The following is a 17,274-nucleotide window of genomic DNA, read 5'->3' on the forward strand; positions in this document are numbered from 1 at the left end:
TTCTTTTTCTGCATTCTTCTTGTAATTAAATTTTAAAATGCATGCACGTGTCAAAACATTTTAAACAATACAAAATAGTGCAAAGTGAAAATTGAAAGTCTCCCTTCCTCACCACCTCTGTTGCCATCAATTGTCAAGTTCTTTGTCTAAATGACTAAAAATATGTACCCGTCACATACATGGAGCTTTTAAATTTACATAAAATGATCATATTCTATATACTATTCTGTAAATTGCTTTTTTCCCCTTTTAAAAAAGCTATAATAAAGTATAATCTATATATAACATTAATTACTTTCAGGTGTACAACATAATGGTTTGCTACTTGTTTTTTTAATATATATATTTTTCATTTCAGAGAGGAAGGGAGAGGAAGAGAGAGATAGAAACATCAATGATGAGAGGGAATCATTGATTGGCTGCCTCCTGCACATTGGACCAAGCCCGCAACCCAGGCGGAATCGAACCTGGGACCCTTCGGTCCGCAGGCCTGACACTCTATCCACTGAGCCAAACCGGCTAGGGCATGGTTTGCTATTTGTATAGATTGTGAAGTGATCACACATAAGTACAGTTAACATTCATTACCATATATAGTTACAAAATTTTCTTGTGATGAGAACTTATAAGATCTACTCTTTTAGCAACTTTTAAATATGCAATACAGTATTGTAACTATAGTCACCATGCCCTTGACATCCCTTGACTTGTTTATTTTATAACCGTAAGTTTATACCTCTTGACCCCCTTCACCCATTTTGCCCATCCCCCACCTCTGGCAACCATCAGTCTGTTCTCTGTATCTATGAGCTTGGTTATTTGTGTTAGGTTTGTTTGGTTTTTTGTTTTTTGAGATTCCACATATAAGTGAGATTATATGGTACTAGAAGCTCGGTGCACAAAATTTGTGCACTGTGTGTGTGTGTGTGTGTGTGTGTGTGTGTGTCCCACAGCCCAGCCTGCATCCTCTCCAATCTGGGACCCCTCGAGGGATGTCTGACTGCCCGGTTAGGCCCAATCCCAGTGGGCAGTCGGACATCCCTCTCACAATCCAGGACTGCTGGCTCCCAACTGCTCGCCTGCCTGATTGCCCCTAACCACTCCCTTGCCAGCCTGATCGATGCCTAACTGCTCCCCTGCCGGCCTGATTGCCCCTAACTGCCTTCCCCTGCTGGCCCGGTTGCCCCCAACTGCCCTCCCCTGCTGGCCCGGTCACCCTTACTGCCCTCCCTTGACAACTTGGTTGGCCCTAACTGCCCTCCCCTGCTGGCCTGGTCGCCCCTAACTGTCCTCCCCTGCTGACCTGGTTGCCCCCAACTTCCCTCCCCTGCAGGCCCGATTGCCCCAACTGCCCTCTCTTGCAGGCCTGGTTCCTTCCAGCTGTCCTCCCCTGCTACCTGATCGCCCACAACTGCCCTCCCCTGTTGGCCATCTTGTGGTGGCCATCTTGTGTCCACATGGGGGTGGCCATCTTGTGTGTTGGAGTGATGGTCAATTTGCATATTGCCGCGTTATTATATAGGATTGTCTTTCTCAGTCTGACTTATTTAACTTGGCATAATGTCCTCAAGATCCATCCATGTTGTCCTAAATGGCAAGATGTCTTTCATTTTTTATGACTGGAACCTCCATACTGTTTTCCATAGTGTTTGCACTAATTTACATCCCCACCAACAGTGCACAAGGTTTCCTTTTCTTAACACCCTCACTAACACACACACACACACACACACACACACACACACACACACACATATATATATATATATATATATATATATATATATATATATATATATATATATATTTTTTTTTTTTTAATAATAGCCATCCTAAAAGATATGAGGAGATATCTCATTGTGTTTTTTGATTTGCATTTCCCTGATGATTAGTGACTTAGATCATCTTTCCATGTGCCTGTTGACCAGCTGTATGTCTTCTTTGGGAAGATGTCTATTCAGATCCTATGCTCATTTTTAAAAAATCAGATTTTTTTTTTTTTTTTTTTTGCTATTGAGTTGCATGAATTCTTCATATATTTTGGATATTAACCCCTTACCAAATAAATGATTTGCAAAACATTTTCTCCGGTTTGGTAACCTAGCCATCTTGTGGATGGTTTTCTTTGCTGTGTAGAAGTTTTTTTATTTACTTTTGCTTTTGGTATCAGTTTTTTAAAAAAATCATTGCCAAGACTGATGTCAAGGAGCTTACCACATATATTTTCTTCTAGGAGTTTTATGGTTTAGGTCTTACATTCAAATCTTTAGTCCACTTTGAGTTAATTTTTGTTTTTTTTGTAGGAGGTGGTAGTCCAGTTTCATTCTTTTGCATGTGGCTGTCCAGTTTTCCTGACATCATTTATAGAAGAGATTGTCCTTTCTTCATTGTATATTCGTGGTTCCTTTGCCATAAATTAACTGACCATATGTATATACATGGGTTTATTTCTGGGCTATTCTGTTCCATTGATCTATGTGTCTGCTTTTATGCCAGTATCATACTGTTCTGAATACTATGGTTTTGTAATGTAGTTTGAAATCAGGGAGCATGATGCCTCCAGCTTTGTTGTTGTTCTTCAAGATTGCTTTGGCTGTTTGCGGTATTTTGTGGTTCCATACAAATTTTAGGATTGTTGGTTCTATTTCTCTGAAAAATGCCATTGAAATTTTTATAGGGATTACATTGAATCTATATATTGCTTTTGGTAGCATGGACATTTTAACAATATCAATATTTTCAATCCATGAGCACAGAATAGCTTTCCATTTATCGTGTCTTCCTCAATTTCTTTCATGAATGTCTCCTAGTTTTCAATGTAGTTCTCTCACCTCCTTGGTTAAATGTATGGCTATCCCCCCTCTTAATTATATCTGACATCTTTTCATATCAGCACATGTCAGAGCCTTGAATAGTTTCCTGTATCACTCAGAATAAAATCCCAAATCCTTACATTGGTTGACATAACCTTGATGCCAAAGCCTGACAAAGATATTACAAGAAAAAAAGATTATACACCCATCTCACTCATGGACATGCAAAAATCTTAAAATATTAGTTAACCAAATCCAGCAATGTGTGAAAAGAATAGCACATCACAATCATGTTGGATTCATTCCAGGAGTTTCAATGTTAATTTAACATTCAGAAATCTGTATAATCTGTAAGTTAATAGATAAAGAAAAAAAAGGATTATGCTCATCTCATAGAGAAAACTATTTTGTAGGGAGCGGCTAGACGCAGCCGTGGGCAAACTATGGCCTGCGGGCCAGATCCGGCTGTTTGAAATGAATAAAACTAAAAAAAAAAGACGGTACCCTTTTACGTAATGATGTTTACTTTGAATTTATATTAGTTCACACAAACACTCCATCCATGCTTTTGTTCCGGCCCTCCAGTCCAGTTTAAGAACCCATTGTGGCCCTCGAGTCAAAAAGTTTGCCCACCCCTGGGCTAGAGTCAAGCCTTGGGTTGACCTGTGGCCACAAACAAGTCCCAGCCTGGAGGGCAGAGCACTCCTAGCATAATTAAGCCTGACCTTGTAGCCCTCTCTAATTCCTTCCTAAGTAGATATTGGACTGTGGGAGGTGCAGCAAGTATTGCCAAAACAAGAACATTTCTATACATGTTAATCTACCCTTGTTTTAATCAGACTATAAAATAAAGCATCGGCTTGCAGGCTGGGTCTTTTATGTCCTCATCCAGGCACGGGAGATCCACTGAGCCCCAGCTGTATTCTCTTGTCTGTCTTTTCTTCAATCCTTCACCGCCCCTCCTCAGGTTCACCCTTGGCTGTGCTGGCACGGCACACGAGTTGATAAAATTCTGCATTTGTGACAAAAATAGGAATAGAAGGGAACTTCCTTAACCTGACAAAGGGAATCTACAAAATCTATGGTGTTAGAAGTCATGCTAGTGGACCTCTCTGTGTATAGGGCAAGTGCAAGGGGACTCCTCTTATGATAGTAATGTTCTATTTCTTAATTTGGTTGCTCATGTGAGGTTACTTTGTGGTAAGTTGTGCAGGAATGAGTTGGATACTTTACAGTATGTGTATTATACTTCATTTTAAAAGGTTGTAAAAATTTTTTACAAGGAAAAAAATGGAGTTCTTCAGAAGGGTAGAGGGTGTGACCAGGGAGCTGTCAAGAACAGAAGATGGTGATCAGTGGAATGAGGGGAAATGGAGAAAAGGGGGTGCTGGGTGGTTATGCAGGCGGCTATTTACCCCACCCAGGATAGCATCCTTTGGTGGAGAGGAAGTTGATGAACCAGGGGCCTCACCAGGAAAAGGCATCTCTCCTCGGCTTCACTTGGTAAAGCTGTGGTTCCACACCTGTGTCCATGGTTCTGGGGTTTGGGGACTTGATGTTTTTGGAGAGGAGATCAGATGCAGAGGGGGATACATTACCAGGAGAAAGAAATTAGGGAGCATGAAAGTGCATGCCTAGATGCCCCTCACAGAGTGTATCGTTCTAAAATAAGGGAACAGCATTCTTTACCTATTCTCCTCAACCACTTTTACAGTTGATCTTAATCCCCATAACAGCCCTGGAGAATAGTTAATATTCTGTTTTACTGTTGGGGAAACCTTGACTCAGGGAGAGGATGACCGAGCCACAGCCCGGCCCCAGGGCTGCTCTAAAGGCCTGTCCAGATATGACACCAAGAGCAGCCACCGTGTTGGCAGCCAGTCCACACCATGGCTCCTCTGTTGATCAGCTAACAGTAAAACGGAAACATCAATATCTTGTTCTACAGGGGTCATAAGCACTGAGATTTCATGACGTCATAGGCATTCAACCCATTGGCCTTTCCCCTCTCCCACTCAGCCCACACCACCAACACATTCATCAAGACCTCGCCAAAAACATCAAGTCCCCAAACCCCAGGACCATGGACACAGATATGCAACCACAACTTTACCAAGTGAAGCTGAGGAGAGACTCCTTTTCCTGGTGGGGCTGGCTTTTCATCATGAGTTGGTCCTAAGCCACCTGTTCTAGATTGTGGTCCAGGGAGGTCCAAGACCCTTGCAGGGAGTCCTTGGGGTCAAAACAAGTTCCCAACAGTGCCAAGCCACATACTTGCCTTTCCACTCTCATTGCACTGGCATACTGTTCAGAGGGCTACAGGCCATATGATGACATCACCCAAGTATGATGACATCACTCAATGGTTAATAAACGTGTGCTTTGCCCTGGCTGGTTTGGCTCAGTGGATAGAGTGTCAGCCTGCAGACTGAAGGGTCCCAGGTTCGATTCTGGTCAAGGGCATGTACCTTGGTTGCAGGCTCGATTCCCAGTCAGGGGCGTGCAGGAGGTAGCTGATTAATGATTCTCTCTCATTATTGATGTTTCTATCTCTCTCTCTCCCTCTCCCTTTCTCTCTGAAATCAATAAAAATATATTTTAAAAAAGTGTGCTTGGCATCTTATGCTAAAATGTCTATTTCAACGCCTAACACATACATGTCCATGGATATAATCTATATAAACAAAAATACTTGGGGGTCTAAATTATAATTACAAAATTACTATTACAAATTCCCCATTTCCCCCGCCTTTACGCACCTCCACCCAGCCCCCCACTTCCCTCCGGCTATCACCACACTGTTGTCCGTGTCTGTAGGTTATATTTATACATATTCCTTGGATGATCCCTTCACCTTCTTTCATCCAGTTCCCCCTCTCCCCTCCCCTCGGAGAGCAGTCAGTCTGCTCCATGTATCCATGCCTCTGGTGCTATCTGTTAAGCGTGCAAAGGGGTCCTGAGCAGGAGAGCCAGATTTAGCAAATGAAAATACAGGACGCCCAGTTAAGGCAGAATTTCAGATAAATTCGAACATTGCATGGGATATATATTTTTTTAAAAAAAAATATTCTTTGCTCATCTGAAATTCAAATTTAATTGCACGGTCTGTATTTTACCCACCAATCCTAGGCCTAAGACCAAAAACTCTCAAACAGCAAACTGAAAGGCCGCGCGCCCCTACCCGGGGCACTTCCGGTCAGCGGGGCGCGGGTCCCGCCCACCGCCGGAAGCTGCCTCAGGACCGCTGCTCCGCCTCCGGCGCCGCGGGCACCCGGAGTGGTGCTGGGCTCGGCGCGGGGGGACTCGCTTCCGGCCTCCGGGGACAGCGGCCGCGGCCCGGTGCCGGCGTGGACAGGGGAGCGCCCGCGCCCAGTCGCTCTCCCTGTCGCTGGACCTGGCGGGCCGGCCATCGGGCGGCCGGGCCGGCGGTCGCCATTCCCGTGTCGCTGCGCCCGCGCGGGCCGCCCGAGCCGGCCACCATGCCTCTGGGCCTGAAGCCCACCTGCAGCGTCTGCAAGACCACGTCGTCCTCCATGTGGAAGAAGAGCCCGCAGGGGGACATCCTCTGCCTCCACTGCTCTGGCCGCGGCGGCGCGGGCGGCGGGGGCGCGGGCTCGGGGGCCGCCGGCGGGACCGGGGGCGGCGGCGGCGGTGGCGGCGGGGGCCTCGGGGCGCCCACCTTCGCCAGCACCTCGGCCGCCCCTTCGCAGAGCAACGGCGGCGGGGGCGGCAAGCAGGTGAGCCCCTCCTTCCCCCCCGCGGGCCGCCCCCACCCCGATGAGATCTTAACCGGCTGGGCCCATTCTAAGCACCTTTTCTTACGAGAAATTGATAGTCTAAAGAAGCAAGAAAATTAAAACCCCCTGGGAATCCCTCCATTGTGGTAAAATTTTGGGTAGCAACCAGCCATCCCGTTAGCCACACGCATGCGCAGGCGGGTACCGAGGGTCCTGCTGCAGGGCTTGCCCCGTGTGAGGGGCGTCTCGTCGTTCCGTCCCGTTCACGCCCTCTTAGTGGCGGCACCAGCTCCCCGCGGAGGGCGGCGGAGGCCGAGTTGCCGGGTGTCTCTGCTGTCAGTGCCCGTGAACAGACGTCCGCTTTTCGGAGGCCCCGCCCTGCTTCCCGGAGCCCAGATAGCGGGGTCGCCCAGCCGGAGGAGGAAGGGCCGGGATGAGGGGCGCGCTCCGCCCCGGGACCCCTGTGGCGTGGCTGCGTCGGGACAGCATGCTTCCCGCGCTGTGGGTTCATGCCTCCCTCTGTTTTATTCTCGATGTAGCAGAGCAAGCAGGAAATTCACAGGAGGTCCGCTCGGCTCCGCAACACCAAGTACAAGTCCGCTCCGGCTGCTGAGAAGAAGGTTTCCACTAAAGGAAAAGGGAGAAGACACATTTTTAAGTTAAAAAACGTAAGGTGGTTGTGTTGTTGCTTTTCCACTGTCATGGCGTTGTGTGCAGTGTGTCCTGCCACAGCCGTCATCCCACCGCGACCGTCCTCCTTCCCCCGGAGCTCCTGGGTGGTGCCCGGGAGTGGCCCACACTTCCCCTCTTTCCAGGAAGCGCGGGTTTTCCTTTTTCCTTTTCCTCCGGGAGGTACACAGTAGGGAGGTACACAGTAGGCGTCTGGAGGAAGAGGAAACGTGCGCCTGGGATGGTCTTATTGGATGCGTCTTATTGGCTTCTTTATGCAAAGGCCTATGGTATGGCCAAGGACACCAGGGAACCTTTTTTCCTTCTTTAAAGATCTGAGTAAATAATAATACTGGAACTTGTGTATGTATTTGTTATTTTAGCCCCAGAAAAAATGCATTCTACTGACTTAGGATCAGTTTGATGAATACGCATTAAAATTTTGCTAAACCTTTCCCTGTTCTGCTGTAAGAAAACAGATTGTTGAAAGACTGGTGGCGGGGGTGGTTGCAAGCACATTTTCTGTGCAGTAAGTTCTCGTTATCTTTGTAAACACAAGGGGACATGGTCAAACGCAATGGGCAGGGCGCTGTAGGCAGCTCTTTAAATCCTCAGTGTGGCATTTCCTCTTCAGAACAGGAACGACGGGCTGACCAGTAAAGGCATATTCATTCATCAAACACAAAGGGGCCTCCAGTATATTGTACAGATGGATTCTTTTCTTACTAAGAGTAGTTGCCTCTAATTCATTTAAGATTATAATAATTTAATTTTCTAAAAATGAGGCATTTGTTGGCTAGACAAAACATGTTAAGTAAATATTCGTTTGATTATTTATAGTTGTATCACTTAAACATGTTTTATTCTTACGTATGATAGACTATATTCTCTGCAGTTATTTCAATATCAATTTTTCTAGCAAACTCTTCGAGGATGATACCAAGACATATTTTGGGAGGCCTGCTTTCTCTGTTGTGGCATAAAAGAGTATATTTCAGCTTAAGAACAGATTTCAGTGGTGGGTGGATGGTGGCAGATTAATAAGAACTCCCAAGAAAATTTCTTTTAGCCTTAGTTCAGGCTTGCTAGAAAATGGGTTCTGATAATATCTCACGTGTCATAGCTGGTTCCATAGTCAGGTTGAGATGGAAAATGTCATCAAGGAAGCACTTTTTCACTTAGTGCTCACCCATTTTTTATTTCATTTCTGTCATAGTCAGGGCATTATAGGCAATATATTTTTACACCTAAAATGTTAAAATGTAATAAAGCTTGGAAAGGGCTTGTGTTAGCTCTCAGCAGCATAATCAGAAGCTTGTCCTCTAGTTCCCAGCCATTTTTAAGCGAATGATAGCAGAAATAGCAGTGGAAATATTCATACTGCACTTGGCGACAACATTCAGAAAATCATTTGTCTTTTTGCAGTTTTTGTCACCAAACAACAAATTTAGTATTTCTCAAATTACAGAACTCTCATATATGGTTGGGAAAAAATGCCTATATACACACATACACAGTATGAATGTGCTAATAATTTTACCTTTTTTTTTGCACAGCCCATCAAAGCGCCTGAGTCAGTTTCCACCATAATCACTGCAGAATCAATCTTCTACAAGGTAAACACCTGTAGAGTTACTGGGGACGATTTGGGCCTACTGTATAATGTGCTACTAAAACGTTGGGTGGGTCTGAAGGTCTGTGTGATTGTGTTTTTTATTCTTCTCTAAGCTGTTTCTCCCAGAGGTAGCTGTTATAAAACATCTCACTCAGAGCTGATATGGGAGGGGAAGTTGCCTACTGAAATATGATTAGGATCTTGAGAATTTCTTAACATAGATCATGAGAATAATTTTTAAAATATCAATGTATGGTGTGGAGCTATGAGAGTGAGCCATCCTAGACCATGTGATGGCACTGAAGGGTGAGAAGGACAGAGGCAGGATTTAGACTCAGAGAGGATGTCTAATGGGTAGTCAGCACTGGGATTCTAAAATGCCTTTAAGCAGAAGTGGGAGGATAAGGGCAGTGGGGAGTAGGAGATATATATATATATATATATATATATATATATATATATATATATATATATATATATAGATAGATATAGATATAGATATAGATATAGATATAGATATATATAGATATATATAGATATATATAGATATACACACACACACACACATACATACACATACACACACACACACATACATACATACATACATATATATATAATTTTTTTAGTGAGAGTAGAACGGGGTCGGGGGGAAGAGAGAAACATCTATGTGAGGAAGACATCAATTGGTTGCCTCCCGCACATGCCCCGACCAAGACGGGAATTGAAACTGTAACCCAGGTATGTGCCCTTGACTGGGAATCAAACCCATGACCCTTCGGTGCAAGGGCTGAAACTCCAACCACTGAGCACCACTGGCCAGGGCTCTCTGATGTTTCTTCATCTATATTATATAGATTCTATAAAATAGGGATTGTAAATAGAAACTACTCATTTGGTCTAGTGAGATCATGTATATTTAAGCACCTAACTCTCAGTGAATAGGAACAATTATCATCACATTTTCAAGTGTGTGCGTTATTTTCACAGCTAAACACAGAGTTTACAGATTAAGTCCAGGAGCAACTGACTAAGCTAAGAACTTCATGCCTTAATGATTTTTAAGGCATATGTCGATGGAAAGCACGAGACCTGTTATTGCAAGTATCAGTAATTTATTACTGTGTGCCATGTGTTAGTAACCAGCAGGTAGGGGAATGTGGCCCACATTGACTCTACCCGTCCATAATGATCCAGATGCAACAGTCACCCTCGGACATATGGATAAAGCGTCCAGGAGAAACTCCTGGTTTCCAAGGTGCTCATGTCACAACTCAGTTACTGGAAATATTTTCTCAGAATCATTTTGTGGTTTAGGTGCATACCCCATCAGCTTTATCTGCTGCCATGGCCCTATTTTGAGGGAAGCAGCAATGAATCACCCTTGCAGGCAGGTTCCTGCACCCACCTAAGGAAGTGCTGAGTGTCATAAATATTTGGATCAGCTATTATGGATGTTCAAATGAGAGATTATTTCTAGTTCAAGACCCAGGGAAGAGGACATAGGGTAGAAGGCAGAGGCAGAGTTATAAGGGTTCTAAACACAAAATATGCACAGGTTAGTTAGTTGGGTATGAAGTAGAGTATGGATACGACATGAAGCCTTGAATGCCAGAAATACCAGGAACTGTCTTGTGGAAGAATATCACAGAGAATAGGAAGGGAGGAGACAGCTGCCAGTGAGACTGGGGAAAGGTATGGTAAGTTGAGGGTAAAAACCTACCCTGAAGACCTATTACAATCAGAAGAGCTTCTATCATTTCTTTGGCTTCAGTTTGTAGTATCTCTTTTCCCTAGTTGATGGTTGAGGAGGAAGGTATATAGGGCATATTTTCACCAGATAAGCACTGATTTTCAAGCCAGTATAGAAACAGACCGCTGAGCTAGTGTAGGAACCTCAGTTGCAGCTCTGCCTTTGGAGGCTTTCAGCAAGGCACTTAGCAGCACTTCTACAGCTCAATTTTTCTATCCAAAAAAGTAGGGACAGTATTGTTGTGATAGAAAATCAAAGTATTTTTATAAGCACATTTTCTCCAGATGCACGTTGTGTGTGTGTAAAAATTTTTTCATTCAAAAGTGAAACAATTTTAGAATTGGCATCAACCATATACACATCAGTTATCAGTCCCTCTCAGGGCCCTTTTACTGACCACTTTGAAAACTCTTGCTTTTACAGTAAGGAAGTTTCCATTCATAACTCTGGTGCTGTTCTATTTATTTTAAATGTGGGATTATCTTCTATTTCCACCAGGGGGTATATTACCAAATTGGAGATGTTGTTTCTGTGATTGATGAGCAAGATGGAAAATCCTACTATGCTCAGATCCGGGGTTTTATCCAGGACCAGTACTGTGAGAAGAGTGCAGCACTGACGTGGCTCATCCCCACTCTTTCTAGCCCCACGGACCGATTCGATCCTGCATCCTACATCATAGGTGAGTTTGTCAGATGGTACAGGTCCTTGGACCCAGGTAAGTCTCTGTTATTAGGTATAAGAATGCATTAGTCTGCTCAGGCTACCATAACAAAATACCATAGACTGAATGGCTTAAACAACAGAAATTTATTTTCTCATTGTTCTGGAAGCTGGAAGTCCAAGATGAAGGTGCTCTCAGCGTTAGTTGCTGGTGGAGCTCTCTTCCTGGCTTGTGGACTGTCACCTTCTTGTTGTACACAGTCCTTCTTCAGTCTCTTCTTATAAGAACATCGATCCTGGCAGGTTAGGGTTCCACCCTCATGACCTCATTTAACCTTAATAACCTCCCTAATCCCTGTCTCTAAATGCCATCATTTGAGGGTTAGGGCTTCAACATAGAATTAGGGAGGGTACAATTCAGTCCATAACAAAGAAGCATAAGTACCATTAAGTACACATAGAGAGCTTTATAGAAAACAGGAACATTTTATACAGCTGGGCTTTGAGTGCTGCCAGTTGTTTAGAGTTAGGCCTGTATGCACCTACTAAAAAGTAATGTGGATAAAAATTTTTTAAGTGACCCAAGATTAAACTATTAAAAGAATTTATTGCTCAGGAACTAGGTTATTTAGGTTACTTATAAAAATCTAAAAATAATTTCTTAAGGAACTATCACAGTTATTTCTAGAATCTTACATATTCTCAATATGCATCCTTTCTTCATGTCACACATCATCATTCTAGACCAAGCATGTCAAACTCAAAGGCTAATGGCCCAAATAAACAAGGTTTAAGTGTATGTGGGCCACAAAAAAACAAAAGCTTCAATTTTCATAGAAACGTAAGTTTATTTCGATAGAGACATGCTGAATACAAAGGGCTGAAATAAATGAGTAATCGTTAACAGAAAATAATTGAACATTTTAATAAAAATTAATATTTTTTCTTGAACATTAACTTACCAGACACTGAATAAATGCACAAATTAATAAGTGTAACGCAAATAAACCTATTTTTCTTATTCTCCAAAAGCAAAATATTTCCTGTTGCGCACACCAAACAAGTCAGTACAAGACTAATGACGTGGCAGTCAGCTGCTAAAATATTTGCTGCTAGTATTAGTGGAGAGAAATGGTGCATCTGCATGTAAGGGAAATGAATGCAACACGATTATAGTAATCAGTCATTAGCGAATGTTGTAGTTCTTTATTAATAATTATGTATAACGATATTGTAAAAATTGTTATAAAATTTTTATTAAAACGTTTCTTACATCCCATTATATTGTCTGGGCCGCAAGTTTGACATGCTTGTTCTAGACCATTTATAACATATCATTGTCGATCTTTGAAATGGCAGCCACTGTACTCTGACTAATTTCAGTGCTGCCAAAAGAAATGGTACATTTGTAATACTCTTTGTAATACTTTAAGCAATAAATAATTTTAAAAAATTTAAAAAATAATAAAAAAAAGAAATGGTACAAATAATTCTTTATGTAGACTCACAAGAAGTTACTGAGTAATTCAATTTTGAAAGTATTCAGAGTTCTGTAACTCTGAACTTTGTAACCTTTCTGCAGTGGGCATGGGTTACTTTTGCACTGAGGAGAAAACACAACATTTTTTAGGGAGAACTCAGGGACAAATAACATTCCATTGTTATTGTCTTCTGCATGTCAAGTTTGATACATGACCAGTTTTCTGCTTATCTTATATAATAAAAGCTTACTATGCTAAGTGTCTGGTCAGCCGGTCAGCCATTCAACCAATCAAAGCGTAATCTATAATGATATAAGCGTAATATGCTAATTAGACTGGACGTCCTCCCAAAGGACCTTCCGGACAAAGCTGGGGCTGCGAGAGAAGCCCGGGTCCTGGGTGCCTGCTGGCGGCCAGAGGAAAGCTCAGGTCCTGGGTGCCAGAGGGATAGCAAGTGCCAGCAGCCTGGGGAAAGAAGGACTACTCTTACACAAATTTCGTGCATCAGGCCTCTAGTATGCTAATAATATGCTGAGGCTGCTTAACCACTTGCTATGATGGGCACTGACCACCAGGGAGCAGACAGTTGACCAGTCGACCAGTTGCTATGACATGCACTGACTACCAGTGGACAGATGCTCCAACCAGTAGGTTAGCTTGCTGCTGGTGTCCGGCTGATCGGGACTGAGCGAGATGGGCCGGACACACCCTGGAGCCCTCCTGTAGTTCCTCTCCGGCTGGCCAACCTCCAGCGTTCCTCCTTGGCCCCGATAGTGCACCCTGCACCCATTGTGTCCCTCACCCTGGCCTGCGCCCTCGCAATCCAGGATCCCTCGGGAGATGTCAGAGAGCCGGTTTTGGCAGGATGACCAGTTGCGATGACACCCACACCACCAGGGGGCAAATGCTCAATGCAGGAGCTGCCCCCTGGTGGTCAGTGCACTCCCACAGGGGAGCACCACTCATCCAGAAGCTGGGCTCACAGCTGGCGAGCACAGTGGTGGTGGCGGGAGCCTCTCCTGTCTCCATGGCAGCGCTAAGGATGCCCCACTGATGAACATCCCCATGGGGAGCGAGCCTAAGCCATCAGTCAGACATTCCCTGAGGCTGGGCTGAGGGACCTCCTTCCCCTCTGCCCTCCCCTCCTCACGAGTGCACGAATTTTGGGCCTCTACCTGATTGATTGGATAGGATTGTCAGCAGAGGCAGTGATATGACAGAATTTCCTCCAGCTCCTCTCCCACCTCCTCTTCCTCTTCCTCAGATGCCAGAGCACAACCTCGGGGGCCAGACTGTCTGGGTTCGTAGCCTATACACTTACTAGCTGTGTGAGTTGGGCAAGTTCCTTAATCCTTGTCTCATTTTCCTCATATGTAAAATGGAAATAATAATAGTGCCTACCACAGAGGGCTTTGCGAGGATTCAATGTATTGATATGTGTCAGTACTAAGAACAGTGCAGGCATATATAATAAACACTGTATAGGCTAAATATTATTTTTTTTAACACATTGTTTGCAGGTAGTTTTTATCGCGCGCTAACAGGTGGCGCGGGCCATTTTTGCGCAAATGGCAACGTTCAGTAAAATTACGATAACTTTAGTTTACGTATTTATACGTTACCCACATTCTACCACTAGTCTATAAAAAACGTATTAATACGTGTCCCGCGCTCTACTACACTAGTAGAACATATAAATACGTTTCCCGCGTACAATGTGTTAAGATTCTTTTCTATATTGAGTCACTGTTTTGGGGAGAATGCTATATTCCTTAAGCAGTTAAAATAGAAAAAATGATGAGTAACTTCATAGTAATATATGTTCCAAGGACTAACGTCAGGTACAACCAGACTGGTTTCTCCTAGTGTCTAGGTATTTTAACATTTTATGATAATGATATCCATGTTCAAAATGTGTTTAACCTTTCCATTGGCGCCTTTAGGACCAGAGGAGGATCTTCCCAGGAAGATGGAATACTTGGAGTTTGTTTGTCATGCACCCTCTGAATATTTCAAGTCACTTTCATCACCATTTCCCACAATTCCCACCAGACCAGAAAAGGGCTATATATGGACTCATGTTGGACCTACTCCTGCAATAACTATTAAGGAAACAGTTGCCAACCATTTGTAGTTTAAAAAGTAAAACTGGATTTCCAGTTATCGTCTATTCATATTACTACAAGATATGCCACATGTTCATTTAATGAAATTCTTAGATGGAAAAATGACTAAAAAGTTTTTCCCTACCACAGAGTAATCATTAGTTTATTTATTACTAGTCACTTGGAAAACCAAAAAGGATAGAAAAAAATATATATTTTGAAGTTAAATGTTACAGTCTGCATGGGTATCTTCCCAAGGAGACCATCAGAAACAGTGTCTTATTTTTTATCCATAATTTATTTATAGAAACTCATAAAATGGATTGTATTTTTCTATAAGGACAAAATATGAATTAAGGTTTGGATTTCTGATGGACTTAACTCAATAAAATGTAGGTATGACCAGTTTATCTGTCACAAAGTTACACAAACTTCTATATAGGAAATGCCATGGCAGACTGCTGGCTGCTTTAACCTGAAGGAAAGTGATCGGTGGATAATTTTATTAGCTCAGGCCATTCAAATTTGCATCTAATTATTCTGTAGCAAAGAGGGATTCAGAATCATTTTGTTGATCTTAATATCAGTTATCAGTCAAAACAAGCCTTTCAATCAAACCATAAGATTTTATAGTGCAGACAGTTAACTTCACTAAAAGCACACAGGAAACTGTCAGTTGAGGTACCCCACTTGGTCATTTCTTGACCATTAGAATAGCCATTAGTCATAAAAATGGTTAATAGGTCAACTATAATTGAAAAATTTTAAATTTTTTGTAATTAAAAATAAAGGTTTAATAGAGCGTTAGCATTGATATCAAAAGAAGTCTATTCCAAAGTTAAACCACCTGCTATAAACTCATAATAATGGGCTTAAAGCAATACATTGGATTTAGAAGGCCTGTTGTTTGTGACATTTCCCAGAATTCAGGTACAGGTTTATTCAAGTGCAAGTCAGTGAAGTCAGGATGCAACAGTGTGAAAAATGGGAGGAAGTGGAGGTTGTGCACACTTGCCTCCTCTTCTGACTTAGCATTTTTTAACCCAGAAGAATTTGTCAGGACCTAATTTAATCAGAATGATTTTGAACTGTAGCACTTTTAACTGTTACTCCTTTCTACCCAGGTTTGTGTGTTAGAAGGAAGCAGCTGGAGATAGTTTTATGTCCGTAGTTAGCTCTCTGTAGTTATCTTTCTGTTCACAAAAATTATAGTAAAATTGATTGTAAATACCATTGTAAATAACTATCTAAATGCTAATGTTCAATGTATTTTAAATGTATTAAAATGTATTTTAAAAAACACATTTTAATACAATGTATTTTTTACTATGTATTTTCCACAATGTATTAAAATGTATTTTTGCAATGTATTTACTTTTGGTTTATTTCATTTAAACAATTAAATAGGGTTTTCTATCAAAAATGGTATACACAGAAAACAGCAGTGTTGTAGTATTCATAAGTTGGAGGGACAGCTTCCTCATCAATATATAATAGATTTTAAGACAATCAAAGTGGCTGACTGATAAAATGAACACTTAATGCAAGATATTTATTAAAATCAGGAAATATTTTAAAACCAGAGTATACACTGACTTTATAAATATATAAATACTTGTAGTATCATTTATTTTTTTGTTGCAGCATCTTTTAAAATAGGTTGAATTTTTACTTTCTTCCTCAACGAACACCGATGGCTCCCATTGCTTACAGGGTAGATTCATACCTATTTTCCTATTGTCAGAGGCCTGCCCCAGTCTAGTCCCAACCTGGTCTCCCCCTTCTTACCACCACTGAAATGTTCCCTGGACACTCTCCTCATTCTCCTGACTCTGAGTTCTTGTTCATACTGTTTTCTCCAACTCCACCACACAACAAGGGCTTTTCTTCTTTTCTCCCCCATATCCCAAATCAATTCATGGTTTTTATTGCATCTATAAAATAGCACAAACAAGTCCGAAGAACCATGCAGCATCTTGCAGCTTAGATCCTTTCCAGCCTGCTGAACTGTTCCTTTTTTAGGAACACGGATACCATGCAAAATTCTGATAACCTTGTTACCACCTATTGTGGCTCACTTAGGGCCCTCAACTCTGTCTCTCCATGGGACCTTCCAGATTCCCATGGCTCCTTTAAATCAATCTCTGTTTTATTCTGTTATATTGCATTTAAATTTCTACTTCTATTGGCCCCACCCCTACCCCCACCCCTGTGTTTCCTGGGGGCAGAGATGATGTGTTTTATTTACTCAGCTCTGCAACTCCCCCAGCACCTAATCCAGTTCCTGGCTTATGGGAATAGCTGAGTGTAGAGTTCACATTTGATGTTCTTAAGATGGCTATTGATACTTTACTTAATACTAGTTCATCGTAACTTTGGCTTAAACTTCAAATTCTCTTGTGAACAGCTACCTCAAGTGGAATTTCAAATTGTTATAT

At 42.4% G+C, this 17,274-nt stretch overlaps 1 protein-coding gene across 2 annotated transcripts; it reads left to right on the top strand.

The window, feature by feature from the left end:
* The first annotated feature begins 6,053 nt into the window (after positions 1-6,053).
* GATAD1 (GATA zinc finger domain containing 1) lies at positions 6,054-16,206 on the top strand. Of its 2 annotated transcripts, none has more exons than XM_059712295.1 (5): positions 6,054-6,550; positions 7,090-7,218; positions 8,776-8,835; positions 11,086-11,269; positions 14,675-16,206. In XM_059712295.1, exons 1-5 carry the CDS (start codon positions 6,293-6,295, stop codon positions 14,863-14,865), a joined length of 822 nt encoding a protein of 273 aa, XP_059568278.1. In that variant the 5' UTR covers positions 6,054-6,292; the 3' UTR covers positions 14,866-16,206. The 2 variants fall into 2 exon arrangements, with proteins under 2 accessions (XP_059568278.1, XP_059568280.1); XM_059712297.1 differs by having other exon boundaries at positions 7,093-7,218.
* The last annotated feature ends 1,068 nt before the right edge of the window (positions 16,207-17,274 follow it).

The sequence above is a fragment of the Myotis daubentonii genome, chromosome 10 (genome assembly GCF_963259705.1).
Source record: "Myotis daubentonii chromosome 10, mMyoDau2.1, whole genome shotgun sequence".
Lineage (NCBI taxonomy): Eukaryota > Metazoa > Chordata > Mammalia > Chiroptera > Vespertilionidae > Myotis > Myotis daubentonii.